This window comes from Lissotriton helveticus, chromosome 10 (genome assembly GCF_964261635.1).
Source record: "Lissotriton helveticus chromosome 10, aLisHel1.1, whole genome shotgun sequence".
Taxonomy (NCBI): domain Eukaryota; kingdom Metazoa; phylum Chordata; class Amphibia; order Caudata; family Salamandridae; genus Lissotriton; species Lissotriton helveticus.
The window spans coordinates 1,218,759,301-1,218,781,106 of record NC_136071.1 but is presented as its reverse complement, the minus strand read 5'-3'; the positions used below and the strand labels follow the sequence as shown (position 1 = coordinate 1,218,781,106).

At 47.1% G+C, this 21,806-nt stretch overlaps 1 protein-coding gene across 5 annotated transcripts in view; it reads right to left on the bottom strand.

Annotated features, from left to right (window-relative positions):
* The window catches only part of LOC144784984 (NXPE family member 4-like), a 228,935-nt gene that overhangs the window by 187,732 nt on the left and 19,397 nt on the right, over positions 1-21,806 (bottom strand). For all 5 annotated transcript variants that reach the window (XM_078664106.1, XM_078664107.1, XM_078664108.1 and 2 more), the window contains exon 2: positions 9,246-9,346. In XM_078664106.1, the coding sequence (XP_078520232.1) occupies positions 9,246-9,338 (93 nt within the window). In that variant the 5' untranslated portion in view covers positions 9,339-9,346. The remainder of the gene's footprint in view (positions 1-9,245; positions 9,347-21,806) is intronic.

Genomic DNA, 21,806 nt, shown 5'->3' with positions numbered 1-21,806 from the left:
GTACAGGTGGTGCTAGTGAGGTCCTGTTACCAGTGATTACTGGTTGTGTGCTCTATTTTTATATTGTGTGCTACAGTGATTTTTATTTCTACAAAGTTCTAAAAGTGCTGATACCCTTGACAGTGGTCCAGGTGGCCCTGTCCTGTACAATATTCCTTGTAAATTCCGCCCGTGCCTGTTGGCACAGTGTAACAATATGTGTGTTTTATCTGATGTATATTTATTATAATACAAAGGCTATTTTTATATAACCTTGTGTGGAGTTTTCCTTTGTGGTGGGCCTTTGGGTGTTGTTGCTGGGGTGCGTGCGCAAATACTTAACTTACATCGCCTCCAAGTTTAGCCTTGCTGCTCGCGCCACGTTACCTAGAGGGTGAGCAGGGGTTATCTTGGCGTGTAACTCCCTTGCCCTGACTTGGGAGTGGTGGTCTCTGACTGACTTTGGCGAAAGCCCTGGCCAGCCAGGGATCCCATTTCCAACATTGCCCCATACAAGCATTATTATTATCAATGCATAGTGGAGTCCAGCCACCACTATACACACATACTATGACACATAACATTTCAGGCAGCCTCAATTTCATTTTCCTAAACGTGAAGGGGCTCAACCACCCGATTAAATGTCTGAAAATTATGGACTATCTAACAAAAACAAACGGAGACATCATACATCAAGACAAAACTATCTAGCAAAGACTCTGATTTCATCAAGTACAATTGGATATCACAAATGTCGTGCTCACCAGCGGAACACAAAAAGAAAGGCGTAATCACCCTAATAACAAACAAATTCAATATCACCCTTGAATCATATTCACATGATGAGCAAAGCAACCTCCTGATTACAAGCTTACGCAGAGGTGAAGACACCTTGCATGTCGTAAACATACATGGACCGAACTCTGAGGAGCCTAATTTCAGGGAACAAGTTTCTAACAAAATAGAATGCCTACCCCTAGAAGACCTACTCATAGTGGGCGGTGACTTTAACCTCCCACTAGACCCCATACTAGACAGCCAATCCTCCTGCAAACACCTCCCCACAAAATCTCATAGTGTAGTTCAGAAATGATGTTCAAGTCACAACCTCAAAGACTCACGGCGCCTCCTACACCCGGATTCCAGGGACTATACCTTTTACTCAGCCCCACACAAAACGTACACAAGAATCTTTGTGTATTGCTTTGTGTAAACATGTAGAATAATTATGTTGTTGAGAAGAAACAAAATCCTCTTCGGTGTACATGTACATCCTTCCATTGTGCATCTATGTACCTTCCATGTACTTGGATCCGTGTGTCTGTTACTTTTCTCCTGAAAAAGCATATCCCTACCCATAGCACTACCCTATTTCTCATCCTGTGCCTCTATAATATCTTTAATCTACATATACTTACCTCCTTTATGTATCTATATACTTTCAATGTACTTATGGATCTATATATTTATCACTTTCTTCTAATTTAGCATTTCCAATGCACTACCCTATTTCTCAGCCTATACTTCGCTCAATATATCTTCTAGCCCAACCTTCTGGCTCATCTCAAACTTCTTTCTACTACTCTTTCCAATGCACTACCCTATCTCTCATCCTATAGATCTATCAATATATCCTCTACATCCACTCTCTCATTTATCCCAAACCCCCACACCACTACTATGATCCCCAAAATAACCCTTTCTAGACTCTCTCCCATTCTACCTCTCCTTTCATCACCTGACACCTCTTTTACCACACCGATCCCCTAAAACAAACCTTTCTAAACTTTTCCCTCTGACTCCTCCCCACCAAAAACCCCTTTTTACTCATCCAAAAGCCTCCTCCTACTGCGTTAACCTAAAAATAAAAATCCTTCACTCTTCTATCCCTCCTCTATCCTTTTCAATCAAAATAACAGACTAACATATTCACTTCTCAAATTCCATATTCAACTATACTAATTCACCACTAATCATTTATGGGTTCCAGAGTAGTGTGTTACTCGCTAAAAAAGCGTCTCAACACCCCATCAGGGTTACAAGTGCTATATAAATGCACACCTTTTCACTTTTCTACCCCTCCCCAACCCTTCTCAATCCAAATAACTGACTAACATATCCACCAGTAAAATTATTTTCATGTTTCACCATACTAATTCAACACTAATCCTTATGGGTTCCAGAGTAGCGTGCTACTTGCGCTTCAAACCCCCATCAGGGGTAGCAAGCGCTTTATAAATACAAACCTCTTTCCCTCTTTCTATCCCGCCACCTACCCTTCTCTATCCAAATAACTGAATAACATGTCCACTACTCAAATTACTTCATATTTTTTTACTATACTAATTTTCAACAGTAATTCTTTATGGGTTCGGGAGTGCCGTGCTACTCGCCAGAATAGCGCTTCAACACCCATCAGGGGTAACAAGTGCTATATGAATGCAAATCTTTCTTCCCCTTTTATCCCTCCGCTATCCTTCTCACTCCAAATAACTGACCAATATCTACCACTGAAATTACTTTCAGATTTCACCATATTAATTCACCACTAATCCTTTATGGGCTTCCGGAGTAGCGTACTTTAACCTAATAGACCAGACCAATATCTCTCCGGAACTTGTGTCGGACCCCTCATGCAATAGCACCATGTTAACAGCAGCCACTCCTAACCTCCACTTAGAAGACGGTTTTTCAATAACAATATTTTAAAAGATCCCAGTGACAAAAACAAAATCGAAGACTCAATTATGAACTATCTAAAAAATTACAATCTCCCGTAATCAAATGTAAACACGCTCTGGGATACGTTGAAAGCAACCCTGAGGGGGGTCCTCATAGAAATCAAAATGAAAATCAACAAGCGATATACCGCAGGATTAATAAAACTAGAGCAGGAGAATAAACAAATGGAAACTCCGCATGCCAATTCCCTAAACAACAATACACTTAACCAACTAACACAGAGGAAATATGAATTGAGTAAAATTCTGAGCGAAAGAGCAGGGCTATGGATATACAAATTTAAGGGCCTCAAACTCTGCAAAGCTAACAAAGCGGGAAAGATGCTCGCTTCTTACCTCAAACACAAGCAAAATCAACAAAGAATGACATCTGTCAAAGATGTGAATAACCAAACGCACACGAAACCCATGGAGATAATAAATTGTTTAAAAAAAAATAATGATCCCTATATCGTAACGAGCCGGACTCCAACCTGCAAAAATACACACAATACCTGGAAAGGATGAAGGGGCATATTACCAACGTTAAGCGATATTTATCGCTAACGATGCTTAGCAACAAATTTTTTAACGCTAACCATCGTCAGAAATTATCGCAGATAAACCTTGCTATTATCAAGGTTTATCGCAAATGCGATAAAAAACGGCCGCAATGCATGAATAGCGCTGAAAAGTCCGCGATATTCATGCATTACCGAGCTAATGCTCTTAGCCATGTTATCCACCTCCCATTGGATAACATGGCTAAGAACTGCTCAGGGCAGGTGTTAGTTTAGGTAATAGGAGATAGCGATGTTAGCGACTGTTTCCAGTCGCTAACATCTTGGCACGCCCACTTTGCATGTCATTAGTGATAAATATCACTGACATGCAAAGTGGGGCCCAAGATGGTCGCTATCTCCTACTAGCTGTCGCTAACTGGTAATAGGGAGATAATTTTATCTCCGCTTTCTTGGCTTTTAAAGCCAAAAAAGCGGAGATAAACCCCCTTGATAATATGCCCCGAAGTTCCCAAAACTATCGAAACCAGACATACTCGCCCTCGGCAAACCAATAACTAAAGTGACTAAAATCTTAAAATTCTTGAAAGATAACAAGGCTCCCGGGCCAGAGAGCTTCACAGCTAAATGTATAAAACATTCTCAGATCTAATACAACCAACCATGCTAAAAGTGTTTAATAATATACCCGGCTCAGGCGGGCCGACGGACTCAATGGCAGAAGCCAAAATCATAGTTAGTGCTCCCGGTTTATGGTATTTATTTTTGGGTCATTTCTGTCTGTATTTATCCATATTTATTTTTTGCTGATTGTATCTGTATCTTTCCATGTTTATTTTGGGTTTTATGGAAAAATGAAGCTGAAATTAGTATATTTCCAAATGTATTTAACCGGTAAATATGCACCCATGCTTGAATGCCCACCAGGTTTCAATGCTGTAAACACCAGCGGGAGATAAATCAATGCACTTTTAAGAAAATATGCACATTTTAGAATCATCCTTGCACTTATCAACTGCTGTTAAAGCCTCTTTACTAAAATGCCTTTCTTTTTTTAGCTCTCTTACCTATCAATCCACACAGCTGTTGGCCTGGCATTTATGGTAGACAGTATTTAGAATTACTCAAAAGAGCAACCCAATTTCTGTTTTTATCCACATTTAAAAATGAATACAGACAAGAAAATAAATTATTTCTGTCTGTATTTATCTGTAAAAATCAGCAAAAATGGAAAACGGGGAGCCGTAATTATAGTTTACCCTAAAGAAGGGAAAGATCCCCTTCAACCCAAAAATTATAGACCAATATCACTCATTAACATAGACTGCAAAATTCTGGCCACTAGACTTAACGACTACCTCTCAAAACTCATTAGCAACTCCCAAATAGGCTTCATTAAGCACCGCAGGTCTAACGATAACACCCGTCTTCTCTGCCACGTCCTTGAAAACGTGAACTTTTCTACACCACCATCCGTAGCTATAATTCTAGACGCAGAAAAAAAGTTCAACAGAGCATCTTGGTTGTTTTTAAAATAAATGCATGAAGTCCTTTGACCTTGGTGAAGCATTCATAAAGATGGTTATGGCACTTTACGCGAAACCTGCAGCGCCTTTTGCGATTTATGCTTCCCTCTCCGAACCATTCACTCTTCAACAAGGTACAAGACAAGGCTGCCCACTCACACCTTCACTAGAACCCCTTATACAGGACATGAAGAAAATGCAGAAATCTCCGGGATAGGATCTAATAATGAATAGGTTAAATTAGCGACTTACGCGGACGACATCCTGGTTGTCACCGTAAAACCTGGCCCCTCAATCAAGGCCCTTATGCACACCATAGAAATGTACTCTGAACACTCTGGCTATAAACTAAACAGAGACAAATCCGAAGTCAAACCTTTAAATGTTCACTGTACAAAGGAGGTCTTAGGTTTTTTAAGACTGGCATGACAACGCGGATACATATAATACCTGGGCATTGAGTTTGGAAACAACATAATTGACACATTACACCACAATGAAAACACTACCTTAGATAAAATTAAAAAACTATTAGACAAATGGAACCCAAAATGTATCACGTGGTGGGGCAGGATCGAAACTATAAAAATGATGATCACTCCGTTAGTCAATTATCTAATCAATATGCCACCCCTCTTATTATCAGAAGATTTCCATCACAAATTAGATATCCTGATCTCAAAATTCATTTGGCAAGGTACTCCGACGCAAAGCTCCCCATAAAGGGCCGTATGTATCAAGGTACCAATTAGCGATTCTGTAATAGCGATTTTTAAGAAATCGCTATTTCAGAATCGCTAATTGGTATGTATCAAGAAAATTGCTATTTTTTAGCGATTTATTGCTATTCCTTAATTGCGAATTCGCAAATTGCGAATTCGCAATTAAGGAATACTTTCCCATTCATTTCTATGGACCAGGAGGCCCATAGGAATGAATGAGAAGTTATTCTCAATTTGCGATTCGCAATTTGCGAATCGCAAATTGAGAATAATTTCAAGGGTGCAGGGGTGTCCAAAGGACACCCTGTTGCACCCCTGAAATATGCATGGGTGCACATGTGGCACACATACATGCCCTTATGGCATATATGTGCTTCACATGGCACTTGGAAAAAAGCAAAAATGTGCATTTTTCAAGGAATTCGCAACTTACCACCAACTAGAAGTTGGTGGTAATTTGCGATTCCTTAAAGCCATTGAGCAATTATTTTGGGCTTCTTTCATTGCATTTAAGGATTCCCAAAATTTGCGATTCCTTATTCTGCATGCAGATTTGGGTGATACATACCATTTTGCGAAAATGCGTTCGCAAACGCCAAAATTCTGCGAATTTCGGCGTTTGCGTACGCATTTGGGCATGATACATATGGCCCATAGACACTAGTCTCCGGCGGTGGCCGCTATCCCCCCTACATCCACTCACAGTACACGACACAATCCGACACAAGGACGCGTGTGCTCTCAACTCTTCGCACATGGAAAGGAATGGGGACTTTTCTCTTCTCACTCTCTATTTATTCTCAAATACCCTATTGTAACTCGTCCAGGATACACATTCTCAGGCCACTTATTGTTCTGTATTTTATTGTATAGTTTGTTTTATTTTTGCTTCGTAGCTTTATTATTTCTAGTAATGTTTGGAATCACTGATTTACAATACCGTTCCTTGTCACTACTTTGTATCATTGTATGATTTAAGTATTTGTGTATTATTTGTACATTATTTGTTTTTTTTTAAATTAATAAAAAATCATTTGAAATCTAAAGCCACGGCTGAAACATGTCGCCCAAGGATTGTGAGAGTCAATTACTGTCCTAAATCATCCCATTATATTTATTATTTTTAACTTTTTTTTTATCTGACCATTGGCAATTTGTGTAATAGGATTCTTAGTTGAGCTGTACGTCATTTTAGTATTTTTAGGAGCATATTTACAAGCCCTTATCGCCACCACAACATCACTTTTTGGGAGTTGCGGTGGCGAATATGGGCTTTGCCTTATTTACAATGCAGCGTTAAGCCACTTAACGTTGCCTTGTAAATAAGGCACCTTTTCACTTTATGCTTAGCGTGAAAGGGGAGGGCAATGGTTGTTGTTATGGGAGTTCGCTGCAACACCCATTGATTATGAAGCTGCTTTATATTCACAAGGGCGCCGTACATATGTGGCAGCGCCATAATGAAGACCAGGGAATACCTGGTCCTGCCCTGGCGAAACGAGGAGACATTTTTCCTTTCTCCTCGTTTTTGCTGTTCCTATGTGTGTTGCGTTGTGCAGCGCACATGGAACTGCGAAACGCCAATGAATGTTTATGTGCTGGAAGGTGTTCCTTCCGGCGCATAAACAATCATTAAAAAAATGAAATTTTGCACTATGGTGCAAGGGTGTCTGCGTTGGCGCAAGGCAGCTACATTTTACGCCAGCACAGGGGGAAACGCAGGGCTGAACCATATATTGTTGTAAATATGTTGCAGCCCTGTGTTTCAGAAGTGGCAAAGCGCGGAGCAGGCACTGTCTCTTCCATTGTAAATATGCCCCTTAGTTGGGTGGATCACTGTGTGTATCCAAACACTGTAAAAACACCCTCCGCATAAGAGCTTCCACCGCTGAGGCCGGCGCAGACTACTGTCAAGTAATGTTGAGGAACGCCACTCACGCGAGTGACGCGCTTGGAGCTGAAGTGGGCCATCATTGTCCACCCCACATGACCACAAAGGCCATAATATCTATTTTTGAAGATTTGTTTTTAGAGCTCCAGTGAACGCCCTGACCCTCTCCCTGAAGCAACAGACTGTCAGTGGTCCTGGCGCCTCGGAGAGCGCCACCAGGGGGCAGGTGTGTGTGTGTGCTGTCTGCATAAGATTTGTAATGAAGGGGAAACATCCTTTACGACGCAACTTTTACCACGCAGTGCCTTTACAACGCAGGTTTTTCAACACAAGTCATTACAACTAATTGCGCTGGGGGACGCTCTAGGATAGGTAATAGTTTAATTTACTATCCAACACCTTCCCTACTATCCACGGGGACTGGAGTTGGAATAGTAAATTAAACTATTCACTATCCAGCACCCCCCAACGCAAGTCGTTGTAACGACTTGCGTTGAAAAACCTGCGATGTAAAAGCATGCTTGGTAAAAGCATGCATTGTAACAACGTACATCCGTAATGAAGCATACCCTTCCAGTCCAAAATATTATGCCTAAACAATTTTTTTAACATTTTAGTGTGTGAACTGTTTGGAGAAATAAATATATCCCTCCAACTTTGTGCCTGCCTCAAGGTGGTCCCAAGATGGCCTCAAGGTGACATCAAGGTGCCCTCAAGGTGGCCTCAAGGTGGTCCCAAGGTGGTCCCAAGATGGCCTCAAGGTGACATCAAGGTGCCCTCAAGGTGGCCTCAAGGTGGTCCCAAGGTGGCCTCAAGGTGACATCAAGGTGCCCTCAAGGTGGCCTCAAGGTGGTCCCAAGGTGGCCTCAGGTGCTCTCAAGGTGGCCTCAGGTGCTCTCAAGGTGGCCTCAGGTGCCCTCAAGATGGCCTCAGGTGCCCTCAAGGTGGCCTCAGGCGCCCTCAAGGTGCCCTCAAGGTGGTCCCAAGGTGGCCTCAGGCGCCCTCTAGGTGCCCTCAAGGTGGCCTCAAGGTGGCCTCAAGGTGGCCTCAGGTGCCCTCAAGGTGGCCTCAGGCGCCCTCAAGGTGCCCTCAAGGTGGCCTCAAGGTGGCCTCAAGGTGGCCTCATGGTGACATCAAGGTGGCCTCAAGGTGGCCTCAAGGTGGCCTCAAGGTGGCCTCAGGTGCCCTCTAGGTGCCCTCAAGGTGGCCTCAAGGTGGCCTCATGGTGACATCAAAGTGGCCTCAAGGTGGCCTCAAGGTGGCTTCAAGGTGGCCTCAAGGTGGCCTCAAGGTGGCCTCAGGTGCCCTCAAGGTGGCCTCAAGGTGACATCGAGGTGGCCTCATGGTGACGTTATTCTCAGAAAAAGATTGACCCTTTTGCTGTATGAACAAGGGCGGCCCACATACCACGTTGTTGACACAAAGAGATGCAAAGCAGGGCCAAGTGATCTTTTTGATGAAAGGAGCCCTTCTTTTTGCATTGGAAAGTACAGGCCTCATTTATGGGGGTTAGGCGTAGGGCAGCACCACCGCAAGTCACCTTGCTGAGCTGCCTGATGTCAAAGTGAAAGGGCAGCAATGCACCGAATTTATCTAATACAGTGGATTCCTGTCCTTTCCCCCAGTGCTGGGGTCATTTCGGCAGCTTAGCGCCAACGCAGGCCCCCTTGCACCATGGTCTCAAAGGCATCAGGATGTTTTATATAACTTATCCCACTCGGGCAACGCTGGCCCCACCCCTGAGGAGGCGGGGCAGGAAAGGTCAAAGGAGGAAGTAGGAGGTCCAGGTAAGTTTACTCCCTCCCACCGCACATCACCGCTCTGCACAAACATACCTCTGCCCGGCAGCCACCCCAGCAGTAAGTACCTGAGCTGCAGCCACTTACCTTCGGAAGTCCCCGCTGAACACCGACGGTGAGAGTAAAAATGACAACGACTGCGAGGAGCAGGCACCTCTTAAAGTTTGTGGTCATTGCCATCGTGTTCTCTGTGGGCGACAAAACAGAAGGGAACAAAGAAATAAAAGCAGGAAGATGAGATCTGGAATAAGCTTTCTAATTCGACTCAGATAGCAGGCCCGGTGCATTTCGTTTCTTACAGCGGCGGCTCCTCCGCTGTGGCGGGGGAGCGTCACCCACCCAAAAACAGCAGGAACGGAAAAATAAAATGATAATATGTTATAATAAACACACATTTTATTTTTCCTCTCCTGCTTAGTCTTGGGGACAGGGCCTGGGGGGACAGACACTAAGGGGAGTGGTACGCGCACTCCATTCCCTGCGCATGACGGTTTGGCCGACTGTCTTAGGCAGTGAACGCTCTCTGCAGCCCAACCATGCACCCGGGATGGAGACAGCAGACACCGACTCCCAGTCTGGAGCCCAAATCCATGGCGCTCAGGCCAATCCTGACGCTGCTCTCATGCATGAGGATTGGACGCAGGGCATTCTGGGAGCCTGTGCTGCCTCGAGAAGAGCAGAAGAGCGCGATGCGGCCAGCTGCAGGTACGCTTTTTTTAAAACTTACAATTTTTATTTTCACTTGCGCACCCTATGCCCCCCCCCCCCGACTCCCGCCCGCCCGCTGCTCGTCAGCACAACTCTCTGCCTTAAGTACGGTTGCAAAGGGGCCATTATTTTACTGCTCTGGCTCCTAAAAACTTAGGGAAAAGCATTGATAAGGTATTTTTGACCTTTGAAATATAAACTGAAATGCTAAATGAAAATACATCAAATGAATGTCAATGCAGTCTAGACATCCAGAAACATTTTTTTTAAGCAAATGGGGTCACAACTGTTAACTGAAAAACATAGGATGTTGCACAAATTGGTATTTCAGTAGCCGCGTCACGTCCTCGCAAAACCCCAAAACACGCACAAATGGCCAGGAAAGGTCTCAGAGAAGGGCGGGATCACTAGCCCTAAACCGGAAGTGACTTCAAACCTGGAATGGGAAGTCTGCATATGACAAGGGGCCTGGTTTCAGCATGGAAGAGAGGTCTGCTTAAGATAAGTGTCCATAAGGAGGATCTGCTTAGGATAAGTGTGGCTGTGAGTGGTGTGGCTCACTGGTTAGAGGCGGCAGACCCGAGAGCAGAAGTCAGTCCGGGACCAGGGTTCAATTCCCGACGCGGTAGGGTCGTGGACCTTGGTCAGCGGACTCGATAATTCTCGCTTCGGTGCTTACTCTAATCAGGGGTTCCACTCGGCAACTCTGGGCATTAGCTTGCCTAATCTCCACAACGGCCCCACCAATTCCGGGGATGCCTGGCTCCACCTTGGGGACTCCCAGCAGGGACCATCCCACAGGGAAAGCCAGGACGGGTTCCCCAGAGTTATACAGCGCCGGGACGCCCCGTTGCTGGGGCAACTGTGCGCTTTACAAGTATACTACATTTACATTTACATAAGTATCCACAGGGACGGTCTGCTTGGGACATGTATCTGTAACACACCTTGGTACACTATTATTAAGCAAGGGATTATCTATGAATTATGGCCTAAAATGTTTACTGCTTTCTGATGTTGCTCCTGGGGGATATACAGGACATAGGATTTATTTAGCAAGATATTTTTGGGGAAGGTTGGATGTTTTGGGTCACAGTACTAGAGGAAAAGTGTATGTAGCACGAAAGGGGCGCTCGTTATTGGAATAGACTCATCAAGAAGAAATGGACATTAGACTGGATCGTAAGTTAAGTTCCTCTGTCTATGTAATTGATAAATGGATGGAAGGTAGGAATTCCGCACAAATGAATTAGTTTATGTCTCACTCTCAATTGAAAAAATATATAATAGAATTTTTGGGGAAATTTACGTCAGTCAGTCAGTCAGAATATCTTTATTCGACTTATTCCAAGTCATACAAAGAAACAAAAACAATAAAAACATGGTAAGGAATACATGCATACATAACCCTACATTTTCCTAAAAAGCATCAATCTAGATGCGCATTATAAATACTATATACAAGATTAAAAGATACCTATTACAATTCATATCAAAAGAAGAAAACACAACAACACTTAAAAGAAAAAGAAAAATTAATTTAAGGCGAAATTTGGCCACCCGCTTTTACCCTTGCAGCGGCCACTAAAAAGTTAGCAATACAGAAAGTTGTGCGGGGATTTGTCAGGAGCTGTAAGTAGAGCAGTGCGGGACGCACCTGTGTAAATCCCGCTTCTTTCAGAATGGGGAGCAAATATTTTTTCCTCTGCTCATGATACAAGCTACAAAACATGACAAAGTGCATTGTGTCCTGCACAGAAAAGTGGTCACAACTGCATGGAGGGGCTAGGTCTGGCTTCTGCCAGCACTTAAAAGAACCTAAATAAAAATTTAACAGGTTAAACCTGAACTTAGTTAGTAAAAACCTGTGAAAAGGGAATGTGACAAAACTAAGGTATGGTGCGAGGGAGGGTACACTCACCAGGAGGTTGTGTGCCCTAACTGCTGGCTTCAGCAGTTCAACTTCCTCGCGACGCGCTTCCTTCCTTTCCCTGAATGACTTTTTTATATAGCCTATGTCCAGAGCCCTGATTTTTTCTGGGCTTGAAAAGAGTTCTGGGCGACCCAATTCAGAAAATGATTTAGTTAAATAGGCCAGCCAAGGGATACTGCTATGTTTATCAAGTGATAGGACATCCTTCAATATTATGTGGTTCAAAGGAAGGTCTTCATTCAACCACATTTTCAGCCACAGGGTCAGGGGCGCTAAACTCAATAAGTCTGACAGGTAGGGTAAGCCCACCTCTTTGTGAATGGAATAAGTTGGGGTTGACTGGGGGACAGAGAGAAGAGATCTAATAAATCTATTTTCAGCTCTCTGAATAGGATCAAGATTTACATACCCCCACAAAGGGGATCCATATAGTGCAATGGCCACAGGCTTACACTTGTAGATTTTTAAGAGGGCTTCCATGGGCCTGGCTCCCAGCTTACCAGCAAAACCCATTAGCGCTGAGGAAGATCTGGTGACCGCCAGCCTCTTTGCTCTTATCTGTGGCCCCCACGTTCCTTTCTGGTCAAACAGTACACCCAAATAGGGGAATGTAGTTACCTTAGAGACCGGGACCCCTCTGCAAAAGAATGATTTATGTCTCTTTTTAGTACACTCACGCCCCATTACCATCGTGTGTGATTTGGAAACATTAACCTTAAGGTCCAAATTATCCATGAAGTAGCCAAAGGCATCCAGGAGGCGCTGGAGTCCTACACCAGTGCGGGCGATCAACACGGCATCATCCGCGTACAGGAGTGCCGGGATATAGACATCTCCTGCACGTGGAACGTCCGCGTCCTGGCCTCGCAGGTGTGCCCCCAGGCCGTTAATGTAGATGGTAAAAAGCGAGGGGGCTAAAATGCAACCTTGCCGTACCCCCTTTAGAGATTTAAACAGTGGGGTACATCTGCCATTATTTGACACTCGGACGGCTGCATAAAGCTCCTCATGCAAAGTGGCCATGAACGTCACCAAAGCTTCGTCAATGCCCATCTCCATCAGAATTGACCATAGTTTTGACCTGTTGACAAGGTCGAAGGCCGAGGAGAGGTCCATAAATGCCAAAAACACAGAACCCTCCTTGGCCACCGTGTACTTAGAGATGAGCAGATGCAGAATAATACATTGTTCGATGGTCCCTTTTCTCTCCCTAAAACCATATTGCAGGTCAGACAGCCCACCACAACCCTCAACGTTCTCCCTCAATCTGGATAAAAGGACTCTGCCCAGAATTTTTATAGTTGAGTCCAGGAGGGATATGGGCCTATAAAACGCGGGGTCGTCCCGCTGACCTTTGTTTTTAAAAATGGGGACGATGGTGGATATGGCCCACGAGGCGGGTGCTGGATTACCATTAACTGCATTGAATACATTTGACATAACCTCAGCCCACAGTTTAGGTGAGTACATAAAAAAGTCAGCAGGGACTCCATCGGGACCAGGTGCCTTATGTTTGGTGGTTGCCAGAAGAGCTTTTTCCACTTCTTGGGGGTTAAAGATGATAGGATGTACAGCCATATTGGGCAATAGACCCTTTTTGATTCCCTCATCGTCCCCCCCATAGACATTTTTGAAGAAAGACAGCCATTTTTCATCTGTTATCACGCAATCCATGGGTGCATTACTGTCATCAGAAAATAGGGGCTGTTTGATGATCTCCCAGAATCTCCTACTGTCCTTCAGCACTGCCGCTGAAGGGAGATTATCCCATGTGTCGCGTTTGATGGTGTCTTTACGATTCTTTATGGCTGCCTTATAAGTTTTCCTTAGTCTCGAAATGTCATCTTTGTCCCTTGGAACGTTTTTTAGGGCCACCAACAGTTCTCTGTGGGCTTTCGAGCATGCGGAGTCAAACCATCATTTATGTCCTTGTGCTCCCTGGGTGGGTTTGGCTAAAAGATCCTTAGAAACCTGGTTACATATTGCCTCATAAGCTGCTACTATGTTTTTACCTTGAGTGCCCGGATTTTTACAGAGCTCCACATGATCTTTAATTTTAGGGAAGCATTTTTCATAAAAATTTTCCGGGATCACTTTGGCCCACTTCAATCGTCTATCTTGGTCAGTGGTCCTCAGGGGATGTGCCGGTTTTGCAGTTAATGGTGGCGCCCCCATCTGGGTACCCCAGGCCACTTCAAGGAGTACTGGGTTATGGTCGCTGTAGTGTGTTGCGACTGTACGATAGGCCGTGGTCCGATTTAGAATCCCTAGTGAGACAAAAATATAATCAATAACTGTGCCATTTTGGGCGCCAGTAAAGGTTGGCATTCTCAGGCCACAGTGAGGTTCGTATAGGTCATAATTAGCCAATAAATCTTCAAGCTCCTGCCCTTCTGCGGAATGTTCAAAGTGGGGTCCCTGTAAGGCCGCGTCGTCGACCTCATTGGCTCCACTTCCCTTACAGGCTAAATTACATAAATGGATATTAAAATCGCCTAATAAAATAAACTCAAAAACTAACTCGATATTCTGTGATACTGTATTTAAAATACTGTCCAGACTGGCGATAATGCGACCGCTATAGTCACTGTTCCCAGAATTGTAAAAGTTGACATATAAAGTCCTGCTTGTTTTGTTAATCACCCTTTCAACCATTAGGATGTTATCAGAGTCAGAGCTGATCTGCCTATAACTTCCTATTAGGTCCAAGGAAAACAGAATCACCAATCCACCTTTTGCTCTACCCGCCCTGCTAGGGACTGCAGGTTTAGTAAAGCAGGTGAACCCGTCCCACCAAAGATTATTGGATGTACCCCAGGTTTCTTGCAAGGCGATGATGTGATGCTTTGAGACAAAGCTCAGCCAGGCATGGTCCTGGCGTTTTGCAATTAAACCTGCCACATTCCAACTAATGATCTTACAAGAGTCAGTGGGTAACCTTAATTCGTTTACACCCTCTGAGTCTAGTGCTACGTTGGGAGCAGGATTACTGAAGTGCTCAACAATATTAGGACCACCACATTTTGATATTGGGTTGTTCGACACCTCCCTTTCTTGATCGACTCCTGGTTCAAGTCAATCACAGGTATTTAAATCAGATAAAGGACCAAACCTATTTCCTGTAGCAAAACCCCACTCAAAGGGAGTGGCTGCCTGACCCTGTCCATATAGAGACGAGTTCCACATAGGTTGCGGGGTATTTGGGCGTGTCGAAAACTGATAGTTTCTCAACCAATGTGTGGACCTGTTGCCTCGAACACTATGTTCGTAACCCAGAAGGCCGGGACCCCAACCGTTTATTCTTGGCTCCTGTGCAAGGACAGGCCTGTTGTTTAACTCGTTCAGGTAATTGGGTCTTCCTGGCTCCCGGTATGCTATGGGCTGAAACCAGTCATTAGAGTGTCGAGATCTGGTAACCCCTCCCCAGCTGCTGGTGTTAATGTGTCTTTTATAACTGGGGATATTGGGTAAGGTAGCAAACTGAGTCTCATCATAGAAAAACCTACGGGTAAGGGGAATTATAGAACCGCTGCGACGTTGGGGTGGGAAAACATTGCTCAGGATATCCGGGAGGACCTCGGCATTAGCAAAGTTTAAAATAACACAATCCCCTTTAAACTTTTTTGGCTTACTGCCAATCCAAGATACCCTCCTGGTCATAACAATGTCCCCTGCCAATTTATCGAACCCTTGTTGTGCCATGTGCATATTGTTAGTGAGCCAATGTAACGCTTTATCTTTTAGACCCTGATTGGACTCTATTTTATTTTGTGATAGAACAGGGACATTTGCCAGCACCAGTACTACCGGTGAAGCTTCCAATATAAATTGGGCTGAAACATCCTCATGATGTGTTACCACTGTAGCACCAGTAGTACTGTTGTCGGAGTCTCCAACTTCTACATCTTGACCAGGAGTAGGTAATGAGGGTAATACTGGCGGAAGCAGCAGCCCTTGTTGAATGGGCTGTGAATTGCTTTCAACTGGGGTAACCTCAACGTCCGTGGGTGTTATATTAGTGACGAGGGAGGATAAATTCTCTACCTCATCAACCAGTTTGCTGTGTACCTCACCCAGCTTTTTAACCTCAGATGTTAATTTATCCAGTTTCCCGATCAGGGGTTTAATTATAGTCCTAATTTTGATGTCTATCATGTCTTGAATCCTACTAAAAAGGTCGTCATCGGAAATGCGTTTTGACTCAGTATCAGTGTCGGGATCTACATATTTCCCCACCCGCCTAGGGGGTGGGGTGGCGGGCTTTTTCCTACCTAGTTGTTTCCCCCCCCTCTTTACTGGGAGTCTTCTACAAGCTCTAACAGCCCGTGTGGCAGGCTGCAGGGGTTGTAGATCTTCGTCCGTAGCGGCTATCTGGTGGTTTGGATCAGTAATAGCGTTATCTGATAAGTCTATTAAGTCTATTCTATCTATTGGAGGGTCAAAGTCAGCAGCAACCTCAGTGCCGTTGTCTTGAAGGTTGGAATCAGCAAGATGTAACGGCGGATTTTCTAGCAGTGAATCAGATGTCGCTGTACTTAGTGCGCTTGTGGAAGGGCTTTCTATAGGCAAAATGGGTGATTGACTCAATCCAAGAGATTGCCTTCTCTTATTGTTAATGTTACTGACCACTTGCACAAGATAAGAATCTAAAGTGTTCACTGTCTCTACGGGGGCAGGAACCAATTTTTTCCCCATAATTGAAACTGCGACTTTAGACAGCCTTTCAAGGCTCAACTCAAATGAGTTCAGTAGATGTTGACTGAACAATGTGCTATGGACGTCAAACAATCACCAGCGACGAGATGGCAGGCCAAAGACTCTATAGAGTATTGTAAGCAAAATATCAAAACTGGGAACAGTACCTTATAATCCAAATGATAGCTGTCAGAGGGGTGGCCTAGCCTGGCCTTATCGTGCCTCTGAGGGCCACAGAGGGCCCGCCCTTTGCCCGGGCTTCGCCCCGGGCGTCCCGCTCGCGTCCCGCGTAGCTGAGGGCTTCCTGTTTTTATCCGCCCCTCCTGGCGCTTTAGTCACGCGTCAGGGAACGAGCCTCCGCCGCGAAGGCTGCCGGGACCTGAAGTCCCGGGGCGGCGGTGGCGTGCCTGGTGTTCGCGGTGTCCGAGCTGGCTCCTGGTGCGGCGTTGCGTGGGACAGCTGCTTTCCCCTGGTTAGTACCAGCTCCCAATGTGCTCCGCCAGACAATATGTCACTATTGCTCCCCCCGCTCCACCGAGGGCTTCCTGTTTTTATCCGCCCCTCCTGGCGCGTTAGTCACGCGTCAGGGAACGCGCCTCCGCCGCGAAGGCTGCCGGGACCTGAAGTCCCGGGGCGGCGGTGGCGTGCCTGGTGTTCGCGGTGTCCGAGCTGGCTCCTGGTGCGGCGTTGCGTGGGACAGCTGCTTTCCCCTGGTTAGTACCGGCTCCCAATGTGCTCCGCCAGACAGTATGTCACTATTGCTCCCCCCGCTCCACCGAGGGCTTCCTGTTTTTATCCGCCCCTCCTGGCGCGTTAGTCACGCGTCAGGGAACGCGCCTCCGCCGCGAAGGCTGCCGGGACCTGAAGTCCCGGGGCGGCGGTGGCGTGCCTGGTGTTCGCGGTGTCCGAGCTGGCTCCTGGTGCGGCGTTGCGTGGGACAGCTGCTTTCCCCTGGTTAGTACCGGCTCCCAATGTGCTCCGCCAGACAGTATGTCACTATTGAAATTTACGTGAATTTAAAGGTTTTAAACAATGTATATTATTGAAGAGTGATGCGATACCTGTAAGACAACAGTCATAAAGGTACTGTTTGCTTATAGGCAAAAATGTAAAACGATACTAAAGGATTTATGCAAAAAAGGTATAATTGAGCAGGAAAAAATCATCATCTTGGGTGTCCCCGTTGTTAGTTCAGTGAAAGCATCTAGGAAATTAAGGCTGCGCATTGACTTACGCAGTATCAAAAATGCCATTTGGGTGGATGCCCATCCCCTGCCAAATCTACATGAAATGGTTTCAACCCTGGCGGGCCAAGACCTTTTTGACCCTGGATTTAGCTTGTGCATTTAACTAGGTCAATCAATCAGGGGTTTATATAGCGCGCTACTCACTCGCAAGGGTCTCAAGTTGAGGATGAATTCTAAATGCTAACATCAGGCATTACACTGGAGGGATTATTCCGTTATTGTAGGATGCCTTTTGGCCAAGTCAGCTCTGCCTCTGTTTTCCAGCATTTATTGAAAGAAACACTGACGGGAGTACCTGAGACAATTACCTTCTAGGATGATATTTTGGTATATGTCTGCAACATCGATGAATATGATAAAAACCTGGATAGAGTCCTGCAGGCATTGTCAGAGAAAGGATTAAAACCGGAAATTAACAAGTGTCATTTTTGACACCATGAATCGGAGTATTTCGGATATCTCATAAGTAAGTGAGGTATCAGGCCAAAACATAGTCCTGTCGAAGGTATTTTGAGAGCGCCTATACCTGAGGCCACAGAGAGATTGATAGTTTTATGCGAAGTTCATTCACAACTATGCTGAGAAGGACGAGCCTTTTAGGGAATTGTTGAAGAAGAATGTAAAATTTGAGTGGAAAGAATTGAGGACAGGTGCCATAAATGTGTTCGCTGTGAGTGCAGGGTGAGCGGGTGAGTGGGTGAGTGCAGGGTGAGCGGGTGATCGCTGTGAGTGCAGGGTGAGCGGGTGAGTGCAGGGTGAGCGGGCAATTGCTGTGAGTGCAGGGTGAGCAGGCGATTGCTGTGAGTGCAGGGTGAGCGGGCGATCACTGTGAGTGCAGGGTGAGTGGGTGAGTGCAGAGTGAGCGCTGGGAATGCAGGGTGAGTGCAGGGTGAGTGGGTGATCGCTGTGAGTGCAGGGTGAGCGGGTGAGTGCAGGGTGAGCGGGTGAGTGGGTGAGTGCAGGGTGAGCGGGTGATCGCTGTGAGTGCAGGGTGAGCGGGTGAGTGCAGGGTAAGCAAGTGATTGCTGTGAGAGCAGGGTGAGCGGGTGAGATCAGGGTGAGCGGGTGAGTGCAGGGTGAGCGGGTGAGTGCAGGGTGAGTGGGCGATCGCTGTGAGTGCAGGGTGAGTGGGTGAGTGCAGGGTAAGCAGGTGATTGCTGTGAGTGCAGGGTGAGCGGGTGAATGGTGTTAGTGCAGGGTGAGCGGGCGATCGCTTTGAGTGCAGGGTGAGCGGGTGATCGCTGTGAGTGCAGGGTGAGCGTGTGAGTGCAGGGTGAGCGGGTGACTGCAGGGTGAGTGCAGTGAGTGCAGGGTGAGCGGGTGAGTGCAGGGTAAGCGGGTGATTGCTGTGAGAGCAGGGTGAGCGGGTGAGATCAGGGTGAGCGGGTGAGTGCAGGGTGAGCGGGTGAGTGAAGGGTGAGTGGGCGATCGCTGTGAGTGCAGGGTGAGTGGGTGAGTGCAGGGTAAGCGGGTGATTGCTGTGAGTGCAGGGTGAGCGGGTGAATGGTGTTAGTGCAGGGTGAGCGGGCGATCGCTTTGAGTGCAGGGTGAGCGGGTGATCGCTGTGAGTGCAGGGTGAGCGTGTGAGTGCAGGGTGAGCGGGTGACTGCAGGGTGAGCGGGTGAGTGCAGGGTGAGCGTGTGAGTGCAGGGTGAGCGGGTGAGTGCAGGGTGAGCAGGTGAGTACAGGGTGAGCGTGTGAGTGCAGGGTGAGTGGGTGAGTGCAGGGTGAGCGGGCGATCGCTGTGAGTGCAGGGTGAGCGGGTGATCACTGTGAGTGCAGGGTGAGCGTGTGAGTGCAGGGTGAGCGGGTGAGTGCAGGGTGAGCGGGTGAGTGCAGGGTGAGCGTGTGAGTGCAGGGTGAGCGGGTGATCGCTGTGAGTGCAGGGTGAGCGTGTGAGTGCAGGGTGAGCGGGTGAGTGCAGGGTGAGCGGGTGAGTGCAGGGTGAGCGTGTGAGTGCAGGGTGAGCGGGTGATTGCTGTGAGTGCAGGGTGAGCGGGTGACTGCAGGGTGAGCGTGTGAGTGCAGGGTGAGCGGGTGAAGCAGGGTGAGCGGGTGAGTGCAGGGTGAGCGTGTGAGTGCAGGGTGAGGGGGTGAGTGCAGGGTGAGCGTGTGAGTGCAGGGTGAGTGGGTGATTACTGTGAGTGCAGGGTGAGCGGGCGATCGCTGTGAGTGCAGGGTGAGCAGGTGAGTGCAGGGTGAGCGGGTGAGTGCAGGGTGAGCGGGTGAAAGTGAAGGGCGAGAATGAGGAGTGAGGTGAGTGAGTGCAGGGCGCATTCCCAGACACTTGAAGTCACTCACCCTATTGAGCTTGGGGTTGGATTTCAGGCATTGAACTATTTTCTACTTAAAATACTATAGTTTTTTCTCTCTCTCTACCTTTCTATTTTGAAACAGAAATGGTTAAAATTAAATGTTCCCAAAACCACTAGCGATGCTAAAGGCAGATGGGCAATAGCTCAACTGCAACTTAACCAAAAATGCTATGTATTTTGTATTATTTATGGCCCAAATGTTGATATACCCAAATTGTATGAACATTTGACTATTGAATTACTTGATTGGGATGGAGAACTGTTACTAATGGGGGATTTTAATTGCGTTATGAACTATACTATAGATTCTACAAGTAAATGCACTAGAAATAGGATGAGGAAAGTGAAATATGCCATAGAGGAACTAGCTAGGATGCATAATCTGAAAGACGTTTGGCGTTGTTGGACAGGCCACATGAAGGGCTCGCTCCCTCCCCGCAGGACAGGGCCCGGGCCACCGTCAGCACCATTGCCCGGCCCAGCCGCCATCTTGGACACGGCACCACGCGGCCGCGCGGCCTCAGCCCGACCCCAACCCTGGGCCTGGCCAGGCCCCGACATCCCGGCACCACCCTCCACCCAGGAGGTGAACGGACCACTTGGCAGGTCAATGGGAGTAAGAAGTGTCGATGGCTCTCCCCCGCCAGGTGCCGAGCACCCCCAGCCTCCTCGGGCGCTGGCTCCACCCCCCTGCTGGGTGTCTGGACTCCCTCATCCCAGACCTCCCGACCTCCAAGAGCGAGGGTCCGGACATCAAAGGGCGCCAGACCTATAACTGAGGCCGCCCCAGGACAGGAAGGCAGTTGTATCCTGGAGTCGAGAGACACCGCGACGAACTCATCCTTGACGGACTGCTGGCGCTGCCACAGCCCTGCCTAGTGAACTATTGTCCTGCCTGCTGGCGCTGCCGCGGCCCTCTGCAACCTTCATCCTCGTGGGACCTGCTGGCGCTGCCGCGGCCCTCTGCAACCTTCATCCTCGTGGGACCTGCTGGCACTGCCGCGGCCCTCTGCAACCTTCATCCTCGTGGGACCTGCTGGCGCTGCCGCGGCCCTCTGCAACCTTCATCCTCGTGGGACCTGCTGGCGCTGCCGCGGCCCGTTGCAACCTGCATTCTCGTGGGACCTGCTGGCGCTGCCGCGGCCCGTTGTAACCTTCATCCTCGTTGGGACCTGCTGGCGCTGCCGCGGCCCGTTGCCACCTACGACCTCTTCGGGACCTGCCGGCGCTGCCGCGGTCTGACCCATCCGAACACCGAGCTCGAGGATTGTGAGCTATCACCGTTACACCTCAGTACCCGTGGGTACCAAGACTGTCCCGCTACCCCCTTCCCTTACTAGAGACTAGAATTGAGAGGATCATCGTGTCCTGATCGCCTTGTATCGTACCACTCTACTACCAGAAGTGCCTATAAAAGGTGTTACCCTGATCTTTGTGTGGTGTCCATCTGTGGGGGGGAAGTTACCTGTCTGTGCGATCACTGTGCTCGGCCGACCCTCCAGGTCCCCGTCTAACAGGCGTACTAAATATGCTACCATTCCCGGTTTCACTTACTTCTCCGCCCCACATCAAACTTTCTCTAGGATAGATCTGGTATGGACAACTGATAATATTTTAACTGACTGCGAAATAGAAATCTGCCCTAAAGTTACCTCTGATCACAATCCGATACGGTTTGAATTCAAAATTTCGAATACTAAACAAACTATTCGTCAATTTACATTTCCTAGATACTTACTCACGGATCCTA